The 19,521-nt window shown below is 48.6% G+C and overlaps 1 protein-coding gene across 2 annotated transcripts in view; it reads right to left on the bottom strand.

The window, feature by feature from the left end:
- The window catches only part of ANKRD33B (ankyrin repeat domain 33B), a 93,293-nt gene that overhangs the window by 22,212 nt on the left and 51,560 nt on the right, over nucleotides 1-19,521 (bottom strand). For both annotated transcript variants that reach the window (XM_001086061.4, XM_078004618.1), the window contains exon 2: nucleotides 14,116-14,245. In XM_001086061.4, coding sequence (XP_001086061.3) covers nucleotides 14,116-14,245 — 130 coding nt within the window. The remainder of the gene's footprint in view (nucleotides 1-14,115; nucleotides 14,246-19,521) is intronic.

Here is a 19,521-nt window from a genome sequence, read left to right as displayed (position 1 = left end):
AAATCAAAGGTGGACACAATACTTCTAAGAATGTATAAGTATCAACCTTTATTCTCTAAAAACAATGATGAGTAACCAAATGGAGCTTTCCTTTTCTTTATATATATGAGACACACAGCCTTCCTTGCACAAGGGAACCCAAACACACGCCATATTGAAATCTACTTTAAGGCCAGGTGCAGTGGCTCACTCCTGTAATCCCAGCACTTTGGGAGGCCGAGGCAGGCAGATCACTTGAGGCCAGGACTTCGAGACCAGCCTGGGCAACATACTGAAACCCTGTCTCTACCAAAAATACAAAAATTAGCTGGGTATGGTGGTGCATGCCTATATTCCCAGCTACTCAGGAGGTCGAGACAGGAGAATTGCTTGAACCTGGGAGGTGGAGGTTGTAGTGAGATGAGATCACGCCACTGAACTCCAGCCTAGGTGACAGTGTGAGACTCTGCCTCCAAAAAAAAAATCTAGTTTGAGCCCAGTCCAACTTGGACATTACGGAATCTGACTCAATTCCTGAAATCCTCAGAGAAGCCCTTTTAAAGGGTAGGCTCACCTAGAGAACCCCAGAACACCCCCTCTCCCCCAGTGAGCCCTACCCTGCTTAAGAGAAAGTGACAAGTGACCCAGGGAGGAAGTGAATTTGAATGAAATTGCATCACTCGGACACAGTGTAGACAATGAGCTCAGTACTGAAGACAGCTGGCTCTCAGAACAGCCAGGTTCAAGGGCCAGGCCTGCCACTCAGAATCTGGGTGGCTTTTGGCAGTCAGCTTTTCCACATCTGTAAAATAAGGGATAATATTCACCTCCCATTTGTGAAAATTACAGGAGACAATATGTGTAAACGGTGACCAGCAGAATAGAAAAATCCAGAAGAAAAATTCTGAGTAATCTAGGCAGGCACTCCACTCTCAAGGGGCCAGAACGTGTTCCCCTCTCCTTAACCCGCGGGCTGTGCGCAATGACTTCCCATGAAAGACTATTACACGGAAACGGGGGAGGAGGGAGAGAACCTTCCAGGGAGAAACCTGCTAACATGACCTCAGCCAGGGGACCAAGGCCAACATTATCAGCAATGGGTCAGGTTGGTAGTGTGTCTCCTGGTGCCATGTGTTGAGAATGGCCCTTTATCAGAGGCCTTCCTCTAAAAACTCATAACTCCAGCCTCATCACAAGAAAAGCATCAGACACGTCCAAATTAAGGAACATTCTGCAATGTACCCGACCAGTCCTCCTCAAAACTGTCAAGGTCGTGAAAAACAAGAGAAGTCTGAGAAGCTCACAGCCAAGAGGAGCCTGAGGAGCCATGAGTGCTAAATGCCACATGTGATCCTGCAACAGAAAAAGGAGATCCGGGAAACGCTGAGGAAATCTGAATAAAGAATAGACTTCAGTTAATAATGGTGCATTGACACAGGTCCATTCATTGTGTCCAACGCATCACAGACGTCAGATCTTAACAACAGAGGAACTGGTGTGAGGCACACAGGCATTCTCTGTACAGTGTTTGCAGTTTCTCTGTAAGCATAAACTATTCTCAAATCAAAAGTTTATTTTAAAAAAGAGGAGACAGGCCTGGTGCAGTGGCTCACGCCTGTAATCCCAGCACTCTGGGACGCCGAGGCGGGTGGATCACGTGGTCAAGAGATCAAACCATCCTAGTCAACACGGTGAAACCCCGTCTCTACTAAAAATACAAAAATTAGCTGGGAGTGGTAGCAGATGCCTGTAATCCCAGCTACTGGGGAGGCTGAGGCAGGACAATCACTTCAACCCAGGAGGTGGAGGCTGCAGTGAGCAGAGATCACACCAGCGTACTCCAGCCTGGGCAACAGAGCAAGACACTGTCTCAAAATAAATAAATAAATAAATAAATAAAAATAAAAATAAAAAAAGGGGAGAACTAGCACAGAGCTATTCAAAATGAGTGCAAGGTTGGGACGATGATTCAGGGCTGGCTGTGCAGCCTGGTGTGGGGCCTCTCCACCCTGGACCCAAGGCTCTCCGAGTGGTGGGGAGCTCACCAGGAGACCACAGGAGCATTCAGGAGGCAGAGTTGGAGTCCAGCCCCCAACCCCGGGCGGGCAGGAGGAGGGAGTGGAGTGTTTGATTCAGAGAGCTCCTAAATGAGTGGATGCACAGGTCTGTGGTATGCAAAAGAGGAAAGCTGGAGATGACGCCTGGCCCTGCCACGCCCCTGGTTCCGCTCTGCATGGATGCCAAGGCGCCTTTATTGGGAGATACACAGAGGTGGACACCCACACCACCTGGGCCCAACCGGCTTCTCAGCCTGGCCCAACAGCCCTCCTGTGCTTCCCGGTTGACTTTTCCCCCGGCCCCATGGGGAAAATGTTAAACTTTTCATATGGAAGTCACCTACCTCAGGCAAACCCCTCTCCTGGATGACTCATCTTCAAGTTCACAGAGGGAACAGAAACCACCAGAAGGGAAGTCCCTCGGCTTTCCCCCATCGCCCCCCATGCTGCCCACATTCATGGGCCTCCGAGAAGGAAAAGTGAAATCCTGAGCCCTCCAACGGACTGAACCAGCCCCCTCCTGGCCAAGAGGACCCCAGAGAACTCTTGAAAACTGACTCCCGGCTATGACAGGATGGAAGGGCAATGCGCCTGTTATACCCATTCCTTGCTAACCACCGCGAGGCTTCCTTTCTAAGGCTAAACAGAAACCAGCCCGTTCTAAATACTCCTCCACTGATATAAACCAACCGCCTGATGCTGCCCCGCCCTTCTGTGATTTGGACAAAACAACCGACCAGCATTCCACCCTCGGATCCTGCTAATGCTGTCGCTTTTTGAACACAGGTCCCAGGGAGAGGCACGGAGCTCGGAGCTCGACTGCACACGTGCATGTTTCTCCTCTCATCAATATTCAATGCTTCTCCCATAGCTTACAGAATGTGTGTACTGAGCCACCTCGTTCACACGCATTGTTCCTCTGTCTTGTTCTTCTGCCCCTGGAAGGGTCTGTTTCTGGCTTCTGGCCAGAGGCTCTGCTTCCCTGCCACAATGGCCACCCTGCAGGCTGCAACCCTTTATGAGTAGAAAGCTCTTCTTTCCAAGTTTATGAACCTCGCCAGTCCTCAGTTCACATTTCCTACAGAAAACGCAGGGGATTCTCCTCTTGCTGAAAGAGGCGCATCCCTGCTTCTCCCCTCCTGTGCTTGACAGCCACTCCCTGCCCACTGCTGTGGAATATTTATCAGATCCCTCCTGTTTCTCTTCAATCTCTCCTTCCTTGCAGACACTTCCCTCAGAATGCTGTTGGGGCTTAGGAAGCAATACCCCACAGTGAAGGCCTCAGAAGCAAAGGTTTCTCTCTGCGCTCCTGCGCTCCCGTCTCTCAGTCCCTTCTTCCCGGAGGCCAACCATCCAAACCAGAATCCCTCTTCCCCAAGGCAGATCTTTGACCAGAACCCCCTTTCCCTAAAGCCAGCCATAAAACCTAAAAGTACTGCTCTAACATAAAGAAATTATCTGGCCTGCCATGTCTGACCGTAGGTCTTAAGATCCCCATTCTAGAAGCGCCATTCCCAGAAGGAAGGAATGCTGCTCAGAGAAACCTGGAAGAATCTAGACAGGCGGGCCCGTGGGGTTTCCCCACTCAGTCTATTAGGAGTCCCTCTACCTGGAATATTCTGCCTCGTCTTTTTACCTGGTGACCTGATGAGCCATCCCTTCCAATGCCAGGTCTTCCCTGGTGCCCCAGCCCCACGGTGTCTCATTGCCCACATTCCCATGCACGTGTGGGGATCCCACAGCCGCCACAGCCCTCGTTACCCAATTCACAAGCCTAAAACTTCCAACTGACTGCATGCTCTGGGGTGCTCAATAAATATGCATTAGATGAAAAGGCTGAAACATTCCTACTTCTCCTTTGGGAAAAGTTTATTTATTGAAAGTATCAGGGTGGGCAAGATGGCTCATGCCTGCAATCCCAGCAGAGAGGCCAAGGCCAGAAGAGGCCAGGGAGGCTGAAGCTAAAGGATCACTTGAGCCTAGGAGTTAGATACAAGCCTGGGCAACATGGCAAGATCCCATCTCAAAAAATAAAAATAAAAATTAGCAGGGCTGGCCAGGCGTGGTGGTTCATGCCTGTAACCCCAGCACTTTGGGAGGCCGAAGGGGATGGATCACCTGAGATCAGGAGTTCGAGACCAGCCTGGCCAACATGGTGAAACGCCATCTCTACTAAAAATACAAAAAATTAGCCGGGCGTGGTGGCAGACACCTGTAATCCCAGCTACTTGGGAGGCTGAGGCAGGAGAATCACTTGAACCCGGGAGGCGGAGATTGCTGTGAGCCAAGATCACATCATTGCACTCCAGCCTGGGCAACAAGAGCAAAACTCCATCTGAAAAAAAAAAAACAGGCAACGAACACAAACTGCTGTAAAAATGGGAAAATGTTACAGAATTGGGTTGTCTAAGACTTGACTGACTCAAGGCATTCAAATTGCAGTTCTCCAGACGAGACCAGTAGAGGGGGCTGTCGGCTTTGAAACTATAACATCATACCAGCCACGCGGCATGAACACACTCCAGAAATTCTTAGCATAAGGCATTTACCATGCAGATGGCCAGGCAGGGTTAGTAGGGGAGGGCAGCATCCCTGCTCTCTGCAGAACAGGCAGGAGTCTGATGCAGGAACCGGGCAAGCCCCCATCTGGCTAAGGAGCCCTCCTGGCTGGCCAGTGGGCAGGGGTGTGGCCCTGCCATGGCCAATCAGAAGAGCTCAGAAAAGCTCGCAGGAAAAGATAAGGCAGCGTTGGGAAACCAAGACTCGCCAAGTTCTACTCTCTTTTTTGAAGCGGTACAAATTGAGAAAAAAGAAAGCACTTCCAAACAACATGAACACCACAATGTGATCATGTGCACTGCTTAATAAAATAAGATCGTGATCATGTGCACTGCTTAATAAAATAAGATAAATAGCATGAAGAGGCATTGTTCCTGGCTTCCGACCAAGTCATACATTCTCCTCTGAACTGGGACTCTCCCTGATTCAGCTCAGGAGCCAGGGCTCCACAGCAGCCCAAACCCACAGCCACCCCTCGGAATCCCTGCCGTTCCGTCCCCGTCTCCGGGCAGCATCCTGCCAGGCTGGCTCTCAGCACATAGCCTTCAGAATTTTACAATTAAATGCAAGAAATAACAAGCTGCAAGCACACATCAGAGGTTCCTTACACCCAAAACAAGCTTCACGGGCTCTATCCCATCACCAGCTCAAAGAGACCCCTGGCGTTTCCTCACTTCACCACGTTCATGCTGTTCTGTTAAAGCACAGCAAGGAAACAGATATAAACACACAGCTCTATCCATGGGACTCCTTATTCATTCCTTTGGTTATCTTATTTTATTTTTGTTAGAGGCGAGGTGGTGAAAGTTGAAATGACTGGCTAAATGAGATTTAGAGATTACATGAGGATTTATTTTCATACATTTCTCTCCATTTACAGACCTAGTACAGATTTGGCTGTATTTTTATTGTGCATTAGATAGCAGAGGAAATTAGACTTTTTAGAGAACACTCAAATGGCAGATGAAGGCATTTGCATCCGAATTTGTGCTCATAAATGCTGCGTCCTCCAGAAACCCAGAGCTCCCAACTCCCAGACAACCAACCTAGTTGCCATAGCAAATAATATAAACATATGGCTGCTTTAAGATTTTGCTTCACAATGCTGATTCTGCTTAGTGTGACTGCCGTCTACACAAGCCATCCTCCATCACTGGTTTGGCACAGGCTTGTGACACAACCCTGGTTGGTGAGATGACAACGACACTCCTCTGGAGCCTTCTGGAAATGTTTTCCTGTGTTATAAAAGGAAATGCCGACAGGGATTTGCTCCTCTTCCTTGACATCCCTGAGTGTTGCAACGTGAAGCCATGGCACTTCTAGCAGCTGGGGCCAGCTTGGGACCATGAGGGAAAAGGTAAAAGAATTTCTGAGAAGGGGCTCTAGGTCCCAGCATCACCCAGCTACTCAGTGAAGCAGCCCTGCAACATCACCTGCAGATGTCCTGTGTTGCAAGAGAAGGCAGCGTCCTTGTGGTTGAAGCCAAAAGCATCCTAACAGGCACTAGGCTCAAAAGAGAGCTGGGGAAATACAACTGAAAACCAGAGTTTTGGTTCGCTGTGAGTAGGGAAATACTGAAAAGACTGATCTCAGTCAGGGCTGGCAAGAACACTCTTGGTCACTCAGGGGAAAGGAGAAATCGCCACAGCTTTCTCACGGCCATTGGCAGCTGTGTACACTTAAAACAGGCACAGCCCTTGCTGAAGCAATTCTGTTCTCAGGGTGCGTCTGCACACTGCTTCTCCTCTTCCTTGCCCTGCTTTCGGCCTAGGAAGCTGACCTGCACCACCAGCACCTGCCCGGTTTCCACCCCAGTGAGGTTTCTGGGGTGGCTCAGCAGGGGACCAGGGTGGAAGGAGCGGGATATCCAGCCCTACCTCCCACTCCAGCCCCTGATTGGGGTTCTAGGTTGAGGCCGCCTCTCAGGTTCCAGCTTCTTGGCCTGGGTCACTCTCTGCAGAGCCCCTCCCCTTAATCCTTTCAATGTTGGTTCCCTTAACTCTACCCTTCCCCTGTAATTGACAGGCCCTCATCAAGTCCTCTGTTCAGCCCTCTGAGCACACCTGTCACTCAACATGCCTCCTGCCAGGACCCTAACACGCTCTCCTCAGAGATGCACCCCAAACCCAAGGACTTCATGACAGCCTTGCTGCCATTGGGTAACTCAAAAGTTCACCTGTCCAATAACCGGGACAGTTAAGTATACCATGGTTCATGCACTTTACACAATATCCTCTTTTCAAACAAGTATTTAGGAAGCAAGTACTTCATGTCCAAGGACTGGCCTAAGAGCCGGGTCCACCACAATGAATGAAAGCAATCAGAATGAAGCCTCCCAAACTTGAAGTCTTGGTGGGGAACTGGTATGAGCCACACATCCCATGCAGGAAGGCAGGGCTATGAGCACCCGGGAGGGCTCAGGGACACCGATGCAGCAGGAGCTCCTAGATTAATTACTAAGTGAACAAAACCACTAAACACACAATCTCAACAGAACTAGCCTAGTCATGTGAATAAAAAGTGCACATACATACGTGCGTGTTTGGAAAGGACTGAATGAGGTCTGAAGAGGTAACTCCTGAGTGCTGATAAGGGAGCTGGAATGTTTGGGAGATTGAGAAGGGATCTTTTTCTTCCTTCCTGATACTACTTTTGTAGTCATTTTTGGCTGTGAGCACATAGGCGTAGACAACTTTTGAAATTAACAAATCATCAAATAAATAAAACTGGTTATGAAAGTGATTAAAATGGGATATCACCTGATTGGGCCTAAACAGCCTCTTTGGCAAAACAGCACAGGAAAGTCATTTTCACTGTAATTCCCTGATGCCTCTGTGTCTTTTCTCACAACATCTCTCCTGGGGTCTGTGACTCTGATCGTCTTCAGTGTCCACTGAGAGGCGCCCTTGGCCGTCATCAGACTAAAAACCTCCAAGCCCTCCATCCTCAACATGGGGTCCCTGGGCCAGTGGCATCAGCCTCACTGGGAAACCTGTTGATCTGCTCATTCTTGGGCCACACCCCAGGCCTATCCAAAGAAAGACTCCAGGGCCAGGGCCTGGCAGTCTGTGCTTCCACCAGACCTGTGTTAATGCTCACATGAACCAGCCCAGGTGATGCTGATGCCAGAGGCGCAAGGTTGGGAGCCAGTGTCTAAGCAACGATGCCCATGGGGATGGGGCAGCCCCTAAAGTTTCAGAAAGAAATTAAGGAAAATCTCTTCTGCACGTTGAGGCAATTAAGACACACACAAGGAAGCTTTTTAATCTGTGTTTGTTTAAATGACGTGAAGTCCCTCTCCCCTCCGCCTCCCTGTGCAACCTCAACAATTCAGTCCCAAAGCCTCAGGCAGCGGCCTAGGCTGGGTGTCCAGGGATCAGAGCCCAGGCCAGAGGGTGTGTGCACACCGAGCTGGCCACAGAGAGCTCAAGCAAATCAGTAAATAGGGGAAGATAACAAAAGCCAGTAAAAAAGAAAAAAAAAAGGCCAGGCCCGGTAGCTCACGCCTGTAATTCCAGCACTTTGGGAGGCCAAGGTGGGTGGATCACTTGAGGTCAGGAGTTCAAAACCAGTCTGCCCTACACGGTAAAACCCCGCCTTTACTGAAAATACAAAAAGTAGCTGGGCGTGGTAACTGGCGCCTATAATCCCAGCTACTCAGGAGGCTGAGGCAAGGGAATCGCTTGAACCTGGGAAATGGAGGTTGCAGAGAGCTGAGATCGTATCCCCGCACCCCAGGCTGGACAATAGAGCAAGACTCAGACTCAAAAAAAGAAAAAGAAAGAAAGAAAACAAGAAGACAAAATACATTATAATAATGATTTTATTTAAATGTAAAAGGCAGAGTAAACCCATCTAGGCATCAAATCATTAACAACAGTTAACTCCAGAGAGCAGAACTGGAGGAGGGCTGAGAGTGAGGTGCAGGAGATATTCACCCAGAAGTTCCTTGTTCATGTGGGGTTTTTTCCTCCCAAACACTCTGTATTGTATTTTAAAATCAGACTCCAAGAACATCAGCCAGGCCAAGTGGAGGAAGCAGGATAACGGCTGAGGCCTCTGCTCGCCTCCTCCTGTCCACCCAGGCAGGTTGCCAGCTGTGACGCTGCCCTCAGGACAGCCCGGACCCTTGTCCACACCCCGGCCATCCAATCCTGCTACTTGACTTGGACTCCAGCTCTGTCTGGCAGCCTGGGTCCCCCTGGGTAGGCCAGCTCCCAGGAGAGCTGAGAACACGGGAATCTTCGCCCCTACCCAGCTTCCCACCTGCCACAGTCTGCATGTTTCTGTCCTCCGAAATTGCTGTGCGAAAATCCTGTACCCAGGTCGATGCTACAGCAGGTGGCTTTGGGAGGTGATTAGGTCCTGAGGGAGGGGGTCCTCGTGGTGGGATTAGTGCCGTCACAAAAGAGGCCCTGGAGAGCTCCTTATTTCCTTATCGCAGCCTGGGCAGCTGAAGACACCATCCGTGACCAAAGGCAACAGAGAGAAGCCAGGAGTGGACTAGAACCATCAAGGACCACCACCCTATTTCTGTTTCTTAAGTAAGATGGCAGAGACAGGCCCCTGTTGATGGGGAGGATGAGGTATTACACCTAATTCAGTGAACCCTGCAAAACTCCGGCAATGCCCCACAGATAGAAGGGCAGAAAAGGAGAGGTGGCCTATGGGGATGCTTTGAGACCCACCGATGACATCTTGCAACACCCCAGGCACGAGGCCAGGCAGGGCACTAAGCTCCCGATGCCACCTTCCCCCTAAGGTGCCACCAGGCAAAGAGCGGGGGCTCCTCCTTGGTTGTTACAGCCTCCCCTGCCACACTCAACTCGGAAGTAAAACTACACAGCGCAGGAGGAGAGTGGCTGTGGGGCCTGCACCTGGTCCCGAATTCTTCCCGCCATGCCCCAGGCTGCTGGGCGCGGAGCCTGGAAAGCAGCTGGAGCCTTTTCCTCCTCTCTTTGCCAGAGCGCCCTCCAATCTCCAAGAGGACCTGTGTCATCCTTGACTTAAAATAAACCGGAGGATGAGCGCAGTCCCAGCAGAAGGATGAGCAAGCCAGAAAAAAAAAAAACAACAAAAAAAAACCCTGGATCAGTGTAAAGACAGTGAGATTCAAAAAGAAGGCGGCTGGGCTACAGGATCAGGGCAGCACCTTCATCTGCAATAGATTGATTGCTCCCCGGTTGTCTCGTGCCTAGGAAACCATTTTAAAAATGAAATTGGTTTATTGCAAGAAGCAAAAGAAAATTTTTCAAATTTTAACAATCCATATTCTTAGAAAAATTCAATAGGTCACTGATTCAGTGAAAAACATAAGCATTTGTGGAAAGGGAAGCAATTTGAAATCTGGAGAGACGGCATGAAGTTAAAAAAAATTGAACTGCGTTTTTGAATACGGTGTATAAGACCAAATAACTTTTGGTGGAATATATTGGAAGAAAACAATCACAAAGAAATAACGGGCTTTTACTTAGCAGGTCTGATGTTGGTAGCAGTGGTGGTATTCTAATTTCTGACTCTTTGGTAAAATAAATAAATAAATAAACAAACAAACAAACTATCCATAGCTGGAAACTGAGCTAATGAGGTGACTGGGTCTCTTTTCCCTCCAGGAAAGTGCTGGTGCTGGGTGCTGGGTGCTGGGTTCTGGGTGCTGGGTGCTGTCCAGGGGACCCTCTGGGAGTACTTACTTCCTAGGCGGCTCCACAACTCTACGGGCATAGAAGTTAAGCTGTAAAACTGATTGTCTACAGCAAGGCAATGGCACTGTATCTGGTAGAGATATAATTTACTTCCTGTTCTAGCTCAGGCTGCTATAACAAAATACCATAGACTGGATGGCTTAAACAACAGACATGTATTTCTCACAGTTCTGGAGACTGTGAAGTCGAAAAACAAGGCACCAACAGATTCCTTTGCTGATGAGGCTCCTCCTCCTGGTTTACAGGCAGCTGTCTTCTCACTGTGTCCTCACATGGTGGGGAAAGAGCGAGCTCCGGTCTCTTCCTCTTCTTATAAGGACACTAATCCCATCATGGTGGCCCTACTCTCATGACCTCATCTAAACTTAATTACTTCCCCAAATCCCCCCCTTCTAATGCATCATATTGGGGGTTGGCGTTTCAACATATGAATTTGACAGGGGGGACATAAACATTCAGTCTATAACATCACCTTATAGAAAAGATAACCCACAACATTATATTATATTGCTTTATAGGATATTAACCAGTTTTGCATCTATTAGCAGATGTATTTCAGCATTTGTGACTGCCTCTATGTGCCTGTTCTTCAAATTTCCTTTGAACTGGCCTTAACTAATTACTAGCCCATCACTAATTAATGAGTTTTCACTTTCTATCCACCTAACAGTCAAGTTTTAAGCTTTTGAAAATTATCCTTTAGTATCACCATTTTGTGCACATCTGTCACAGGACAGGAAAATGAGTAAATGCATTGTGATTGCAGCAAACCAGGTTTCTTGCTGACAAAGAATGGGGAGAAGCATATAGAGGGTGAAGAGGAGGAAGACTATGGTGTTGCATTTGGATTGGAGGTATCCTTATTTTTAAAATTTTTTTTCTAACTCTGCTCACTGAAATGCCTAGAAGCAATAACATTTAGTGCAAATGAGCACAGCTAGAGGCCAGATTTTGGTTTCTAAACACCATTCCCCACTAAAAAAGAGCTATCATTCCTTGAAGATACAGCTGGTTGCAGATGGGGACTGGGAAAGTCCAGGGAGAATGTGGAACACTTTGGTGTGCCATAAATCAAGAAAATACTCAAAACTGACAGAAACATGACAAAAAGACACTGGAGCCATCTTCAGGGTTACCCACTGGCTAGGTTTGGGATAACTTCAGCACTGAAAAGAACTAAGGTGTTATTGAAGTAGAACATACAACATTTTTAAAAAATGAGTAATGGTACTGAAAAAAAGGGTGGGGCTAAAGGAAAGCTCTTCTTTATAGAAAAATATCAGATAATAAGTGTAAAATAAATGATTCAGAAAAGGATTATCAAGGGCAAAAATTGGTGGGGAGACAGGATATTTATACAATCTCTAAGTATCACCTTGCAGATTACTTCTTAATTGCAGAGGGGAAATATCTGCCTTTAAAATGGAGAAATGTGGTGATTCTCACAGTAAGAAGTTCATCAAATTTTAGCATCACCCACATCAGGACAAACTGGCGGTATGTGTTCCTGATCGGACACACCAAGGATATAGCACGGCCAATGCCATATTCTTGCCAAAAATATACACTGTGCTCCAGACTCTGAAGAAACAATCATGGGTGAATACGAAATCAAAACACCTGCAAATAGGCAAGACTTTGGGAAGTACCTCATGAGTATCAAAGCACAGCTATTATCTCTAACACACAAAGAGCTCTGGCAGATCAGTAAGAAAAGAAATCCCTTCTTATCGTACAGTCTCATACCGTCATGACCTAATCCATGTCCCAGCTCTCACCAGCAACACCTGTCCCTCATCTGGATTTCTAGCAGGGACCAGATTTTGGAGCTCCATCTCTTCCTGACTTGCCATGGAGACCTCTTTACTTAGAGGTCTCAGAGCATTTCAAAGTTATGAGAGCCAGCTCAAAACCAGTGTTCCTCCCATTCCTCTTCTTTTACTTATATGCCTTTTGCAGTTGGTGTTATCCCCTGTCCCAAAGCCCAAAGCCATCCTAGATCCCCAGCTCTCCTCAATGGCCCACATCACCACCACCGCCACCTGTGTTTCCAGCCGCACAGCTCCCGGCCCTTCCCTGTGCTCTGAGCCCTCTGCTAGGCCCCCAGGATCCTCTCACCCCTGTCACCACTCACACAGCCTCACGCTACTGAAATACATTCTCTTGCACTGTGCTTAGACTTGTAATGGTCTGGTCCCCGTCCTCCCCTCATCTCTCCTAGACACATGCCATCCTACAGCCATGCCCACCTACACTGTCCCTAAGACTCGCCATTCCTGAGAACTGCCCGGCTCCCTCTCTGCCCCAGCTCAAACCCCCTTCTTGCAAGACCTCTAGCCTTCAGGCTAGATGGACTGTTCTTGTCCCACAGCACCGAGCTCCAGCAGACAGATGGTGCCAGGCTTCACGTCTGTTTCTCTGTCCCATGAGCTGCAGAATTACTCAAGGATGGGGCTGCCCTGTACTTCTGTATCCTTGGTCCCTGACATGGCAGCTGGCCCACGAGAGGAAATGAATCACTGAATGCCTTACAAAGCCTTTTCACACTCTTGCTAGGCTTTCAAAGCCTGGAATCCTCCATGGAGGTGATGCCTCACGCTCCGAAACCTGAGGAGGTGAACACATGTTAGCGCAGCCCCTAGCCCTTTCTAAGTTTGGAGAGTTCCCCACTCTATTCGTCTTGATTGAAAAGTGGGGTGCCCAGACCACTCCCACCATGGGGGATGAAACTGTCAAACACTGGTTTTTCCAGCCTCCCTGGCCCCCCACCCATCAGATCCACCCAGGGTGGCTTTGGTACAGGGGCTTGTGAAGCAACAAGGGACAAGGAGGTCTCCCTTTGGTGACAGCAACAGCTGTTTCCCAACCAGAATCAACATACAGTGTGGTCCGGGGCACTTCCTCCAGTTTCCAGGCCCTGAGTGGGATTCTCAACAACCCCTGACAACCGTGTGAGCTTCCCCTGCTTCCCTCAACACACAAGCGCCTGTCCTTCCTGGCTCAGCCACAGGCAGCTTCTTTGCTTGCAACTGAGAACCTGACCAATGAAACAGACAGAATCTTTGGAGGCCAAGAAATTTGAAAGGGGTCAGTGATAAACCTGGTCAAGACCACTGTTCCAAATGAAGTGTAATTATGAAGAGGCAAGCATAGGTTTCATGTCAGTCCTCAAAAAAATGTCTGGATACAATTCCAAAGGAGGAGAGCCGCCATGCACTTGGCAACACTGACATAAGCGCCGTCCTCTCGATGACTATGATGGGCTGAGGGCCACGTGCTTGGATATCCACTCACAAGAGGCTCCCACTAATTTCGTCTCAGCTTGTTACACGGATACTCTAACAGCTCTCAGAAACAGTTCCTGGCATTTCTTTAATTCTACAGGTAAAGTGCAAGGTCACCTTCTACACGTGTCTACTTTCATGATTAACTATTACCGAGACACACGACTGTGTCTCTTCCACTGGTGGGTCTGCCAGCCTTGTGCCACCCCCTGTCTTTGGAGCAGGATGGAGTGTGAGGCTCCAGGTGAAACGGTGACAAGGGTGGCTTTCTGGTGCAGATTCATATTCAAAAACTTTGGACAGTATCAGAGCTTGATCTGCCCACACTGAATTCTGAACAAGTGGGTAAATGCATAGTGTCCCAAATGCACAGCTTGTGCACTCACAGCGATCAGCCCTTCCCTGGCACCCCTCAGTAGCAGGACATGGTTTCCGATCATTTCCATCCTGACTGCATCGTACCGGGAGCCCGGGCTGCCTGGGGGCGGTGCTCTGGCCACGGCTCTGGGAGGAAAGGGGGAAGCCAGCTCTTACCTGCCTGTGCAGCTGTGATTAGGGCTGTGTTCCCCTCGCTGTCCTGCCAGTTGACGTCAACGTGGGGGCACTCTGCTAAGGCCACCACGGTATCCACAAAGCCGTGGTAGCAGGCGACAATAAGGCCGGTCTAGAAATGAAGAGGGGAAGCGGGTCAGAGGGGCAGAGCCGGAGCATGGTGGGTCAGCACTGGGGACCCCAAGGGGCACCCACTACCCTCCAGGGGGCTGGACAGGGCAATGACAGGGACCTGGAGTCCCAATTCTCAGAGGTGGTTTAGAGTGAGCCAGCTGCTCGATCCTTCTCAAATGTGTGTTGAGCACTGACTCGAGTGAGGGCCTAGACGTGAAAGCATCAGTGAACTGCTAAAGCCTCAGCCCTCCTGGGGTGTGCTTCCCCCAGGGAGGGAAACGCACCAACTATGGGGCTCGTAGAGAAATAAACGACAGAGCGCGGCAGACGGCGATGGGGTAAAAAAGGTGCGTGCAGGGCAGGGTGCAGCTCTCTAGGGAATAGGGTGGTCAGGCTGGGCTTGGCAGAAGTGAGGTTGGGGTCTATGCGTGAAAGAGGCAAGGCAATGGGCCACAGGGATAAAGAGAGGGGGAACGCCCCAGTAGAGGAAACAGCTCAAGCAAAGGCCCCAAGTCAGGACCGTGCCTGGTGCATCCAGGGAGCGGCCCAGAGGCCGGCAGGGCTAGAGCAGAGTGAGTGAGAAGAAGAGGAGTAACCCGGGTCCAGGAGGCAACAGGGGGTCTCAGAGGCCGTGGACAGGGCCCTGGGGACCCCCTGAGTAGGGGGAGTGTCCTGAGCCATCGGCTGCCAATCATCCGCATCCACTCTGGCTGCTGGGCAGGAAACAGGCTCTAGAAGAACAGGGTGGAAGCGGGAGCTGGTGGGAGACCACTGTGGGGCCAGGCAGGCGAGGATGGTGTCACACCAGGGTGGGGGCAGCAGTTGGGGAGGCAAATTTGGATTCTGGAAAGGAAGATTTGCTGTTAGAATGGAGGTGACATTGAGTAGAAAAAGAGCCCAGGATGACCCCAAAGTTTTGGCCCTAGCAGCTGAGAGGATGCAGTTGCCATCAAATGAGAGGGACAGGCTATGGGACAGGGTGGGCGTGGGGACAGATGGCCTGCAGACTTCAGTGTATTGTATGATACTGTCTCTGGACAACCCAGTGGTGACGTCAGGTAGAGATGGATAGCAGCGTGGAGTCATGGAGAGAGAACCAAGTTCGATAGATACACTGAGAGTTGATTTTGTACATCTATCAATTAAATATTACCAAACATTAAAATCTTAGCTCCCAGTGGAATGGCGCAAGAAGTGGGGCTTTGGTGGGGTGATTAAATCACAAGGGTGGAGCTCTCATGGATGGGATTAGTGTCCTATAAAAGGGACCTCAAGAGCTCTCTTGTGCCTTTCTCCTCCAAGTGAGGACGCAGGCAGAAGTCTGCAGTCTGCATACTGGAAGAGGGCCCAGGCCAGAACCCCACCGTGCTGGTGCCCTGATCCTGGGCTTCCAGCCTCCAGGAATGTGAGAAATAAATTTCCACTCTGTGTAAGATCTTAGCCTTCCAGCCCCTAGAACTGTGAGGAATAAACTTCCATTATAAGTAAGTACCCCGTCTATGGTGTTTTGTTGCAGCAGCCCAAGTTGACAAGGAGACTTTATAACAAAGGAAAACAGCGTAGACTCAGGTGTGAGGCTCACCGCCTCAAAGACGTACATAAAGTGAGATGCTAAAATTCAACCCAGGGTAGGAGCTAATGACCAAGCAATCAAGTGTCACTCTTGGCAGTGCCAGCCACACCACCACTGCATGGGAGGCACAAAGTTTACCTTGAGAGCCACTCCACAGTGGCCCAGCCGATTTTCACCAGATTTATTGATTTATTTATTTTTTTGAGACAGAGTTTCGCTCTTGTTGCCCAGGTTGGAGTGCAATGGCGCAATTTCAGCTCATTGCAACCTCCACCTCCTGGGTTCAAGTGATTCTCTTGCCTCAGTCTCTCAAGTAACTGGGACTACAGTCATGTGCCACCACACCCGGCTAATTTTGTATTTTTAGTAGAGACAGAGTTTCGTCATGTTGGTCAGGCTGGTCTTGAAATCCTGACCTCATGATCCACCCGCCTCGGTCTCCCAAAGGGCTGGGATTATAGGCGTGAGCCAACACGCCCGGCCAATTTTTAGTAAGAATATAATTTTTCATGGAACAATAAGAGGACTCGAGTAGCTCTGCCCACTTACCTCAATAAGGCTCCTAGTTGCCCCACAGAAGAATATTAAATCACAAATATTCATGTTTTTAAAGTTCTACAGAATACCATTGATTTTCTAACACTGACATCCATACCACGGCATAATGAACTCAATAACTGTTGACTATGGAAAAGGGTCTTTAATACACTCTAGCTTATGCGCCCTTTGAAATAGGTCATTCCATCGATACGGTGAAATATTTCACAATAATCTAATTTTAAATAGAAAAGAGTGGGCTGCAGGCAGGCTCTCCTTAGAAGCTGCTGAGGTTTTCAGCCTCTCTGGGAACTAAGAGTTCGCTGCCGCCACCACCTCCATTCTCCCAGCTAACCTACCAGCCTGCTTTCGCATAAATGTGCCGGAAAACTTGTCATTCCACCCAGGGAGCGCCCAAAAACCGTTTTTAGCTTCTTTGGATGGAGATATTGCTCTAGTATTCTACAATTTCCTGACTTATAAATAAAACATATTGAACATAATGTAACATCTTCCTCTGCATATAATTACACAAGTAGCTCATATTTATTGCAGAAAAAGATCCAAAAATTAAAGAGAAGAAGTAAAGTTATAGACCAGACACACACATATGCCCACATTTTTCTTTAAACTACAACAGGACCATTTGCTATATGTCTTAGTTAGGACTATATCAGCAATATCTTCACATCAATAAAAGTAACTCTGTGTCAAAATTTCTGATAGATACGGAGTATTCTATTCTATGTGGGGTAGAATTGTCATTATTTAACAAACCCCTATTCTCGGATACTCAGATGATCTGTTTCTCACTTTCTCATGAGTAAAACCTGCAATGAAAGCCCTGGAGCTAAGGCTTTGTGTATTTTGTTTCTTGTTTTCTCAGGAAACATTGTTAGGAGCAGGATTTCTGGATTAAAGAAAATAGGTATTTTGAAAGCTTTTAGCATATACTGCAAACCTGCCCTTCAGGAAGGTCCCAGATGGCATCTGCCTTTGCCAACCCTGACATCCAACCTGCACTTAAAGGGCTCAGGTTAAAAGGAACGCCTTCCCTAGGTGGCTACAAGAGGGACATGCTCAGGGCTCCGGAAGTATCTGGCTCCTGAATTAGGTCTCTTTCAGGACCACCCTCCCCTCCCCTCCTTCTCACCTCAACCAGGGAAGGGTTCTGCTCCGGACAGATAGCACCTCCTCCCTCCCCCACACTCCTCCAGCTTCCTAAGGTAAAACTTCCCAAAATGTGCAGCAGGCACCTGCTGGCAGCCACCTTGGGAAGGCTGATATAGTATTTAGAAACCTAAAAACATCACTTTTTTTTTTTTTTTTTTGAGACAGAGTTTTGCTCTGTGGCCCAGGCTGGAGTACAGTGGTGCGATCTTGCCTCACTGCAACCTCTGCCTCCCGGGTTCAAGCCATTCTCCTGCCTCAGCCTCCCGAGTAGCTGGGACTACAGGTGCCTGCCACCAAGCCCAGCTAATTTTTGTATTTTTTAATAGAGACAGGGTTTTACCATGTTGGCCAGGCTGGTCTTGAACTCCTGACCTTGAATGATCTACCTCAGCCTCCCAAAGTGTTGGGATTACAGGCATGAGCCACAGCACCCAGCCAGAACATCACTTATTATATTAACAAATTAAATGAGGCCAGGTGCAGTGGCTTGTGCCTATAATTCCAGCACTTTGGGAGGCCAAGGTGGGAAGACCACTTGAGGCCAGGAGTTTGAGACCAGCCTGGGCAAGACAGTGAGACACCATCTCTACAAAAAAAAAAATTTTTTTTAATTAGCCATACATGGTGGCACATGCCTGTCGTCCCAGCTACTCAGGAGGCTGAGATGGGAGGATTGCTTGTGCCCGGGAAGTCAAGGCTGCAGTGAGCCGAGATCACGCCACTGAACGCCAGGCTGGGTGACAAAGCAAGACCCTGTCTCAAAAAAAATTGGGGATGGGAGGAAGATGATCATTATCTAAGTGAGTTAAAGCTCTCAACACATACACATGCACACACAGGAAACTGCATAGAAAACATCTAGAAGAACCACACCAAAATATTAAGAACAGAAGGAACATGAATGGGAGGTATGTGATGGTTAATTTCATGTATCAACTTGGCTAGGCCACAGTACCTAGGTATTTGGTCAAACATTATTCTAGATATTTCTGTGAAGGTATTCTTTAAATGAGACTGATACTTAAATCAACAGACTTTGAGTAAAGTAGATGCCCTCCGTCATGTGAGTGGGCCTCATCCAATCAGCTAAAAACCTTAAGAGGAAAAAGGCTAGCCTCCCCACACCCTGGGAAGAAAAAACTTGACCAGCAGCACTGCCTTCGGAGTCAAACTGCAACTCTCCCCCAGATCTCCAGGTTTGAACTTGCCAGCCCCTACAATCACACACGCCACTTCCTTAAAACAAATCTCTCTCTTTCTCTACATATATGTACACACACACACACACACACACACATACAATTTCTCTGGAGACCCCTGACTAATCCAGGGTGGGTGGGGTGGTGAAGGAATATTTTGGAAGAACTACTTTCACTTTTTTTTTTTTTTTTAAGATGGAGTCTCACTGTCACCAGGCTGGAGGGCAGTGACACGATCTCAGCTCACTACAACCTCCACCTCCTGGGTTCAAGCGATTCTCCTGCCTCAGCTTCCCACGTAGCTGGGACTACAGGCGCATGCCACCACGCCCAGCCAATTTTTGTATTTTTAGTAGAGACAGGGGTTTCACCATATTGGCCAGGATGGTCTCAATCTCCTGACCCTGTGATCCGCCCTCCTCGGCCTCCCAAAGTGCTGGGATTACAGATGTGAGCCACCCCATATGATTCTGTGCAGTTAGAATTCTTATGTAAAACAAAGCTGTATTCATGAGGAAATGATATCGTTTTAATTAACATTGAAAAAAGCAAGCAAACACAATGTTTACATTAATAACATCCTCATTAAGAAATAGTTTTACAATAACCACTGTAAACAAATGCAAACAAGAGCTGTCTGTGAAGGAAAAAGGAGGGCTGGGTGCTGTGTGAGGCCCAGCACAGTCTACAGAAGAAGAAGTGGGAGTCCACGACAGCCAGGGGAGAGACCGAGGCACCAGAGGCCCAGGGAGCCCCAGAACCACGTGGGGCCTATGGTACCACAGTAGGGGA

The sequence above is a fragment of the Macaca mulatta genome, chromosome 6 (assembly GCF_049350105.2).
Source record: "Macaca mulatta isolate MMU2019108-1 chromosome 6, T2T-MMU8v2.0, whole genome shotgun sequence".
NCBI lineage: Eukaryota > Metazoa > Chordata > Mammalia > Primates > Cercopithecidae > Macaca > Macaca mulatta.
Note: the sequence above shows the minus strand (reverse complement) of the source record. Positions and strands in the feature narration are given on the sequence as shown.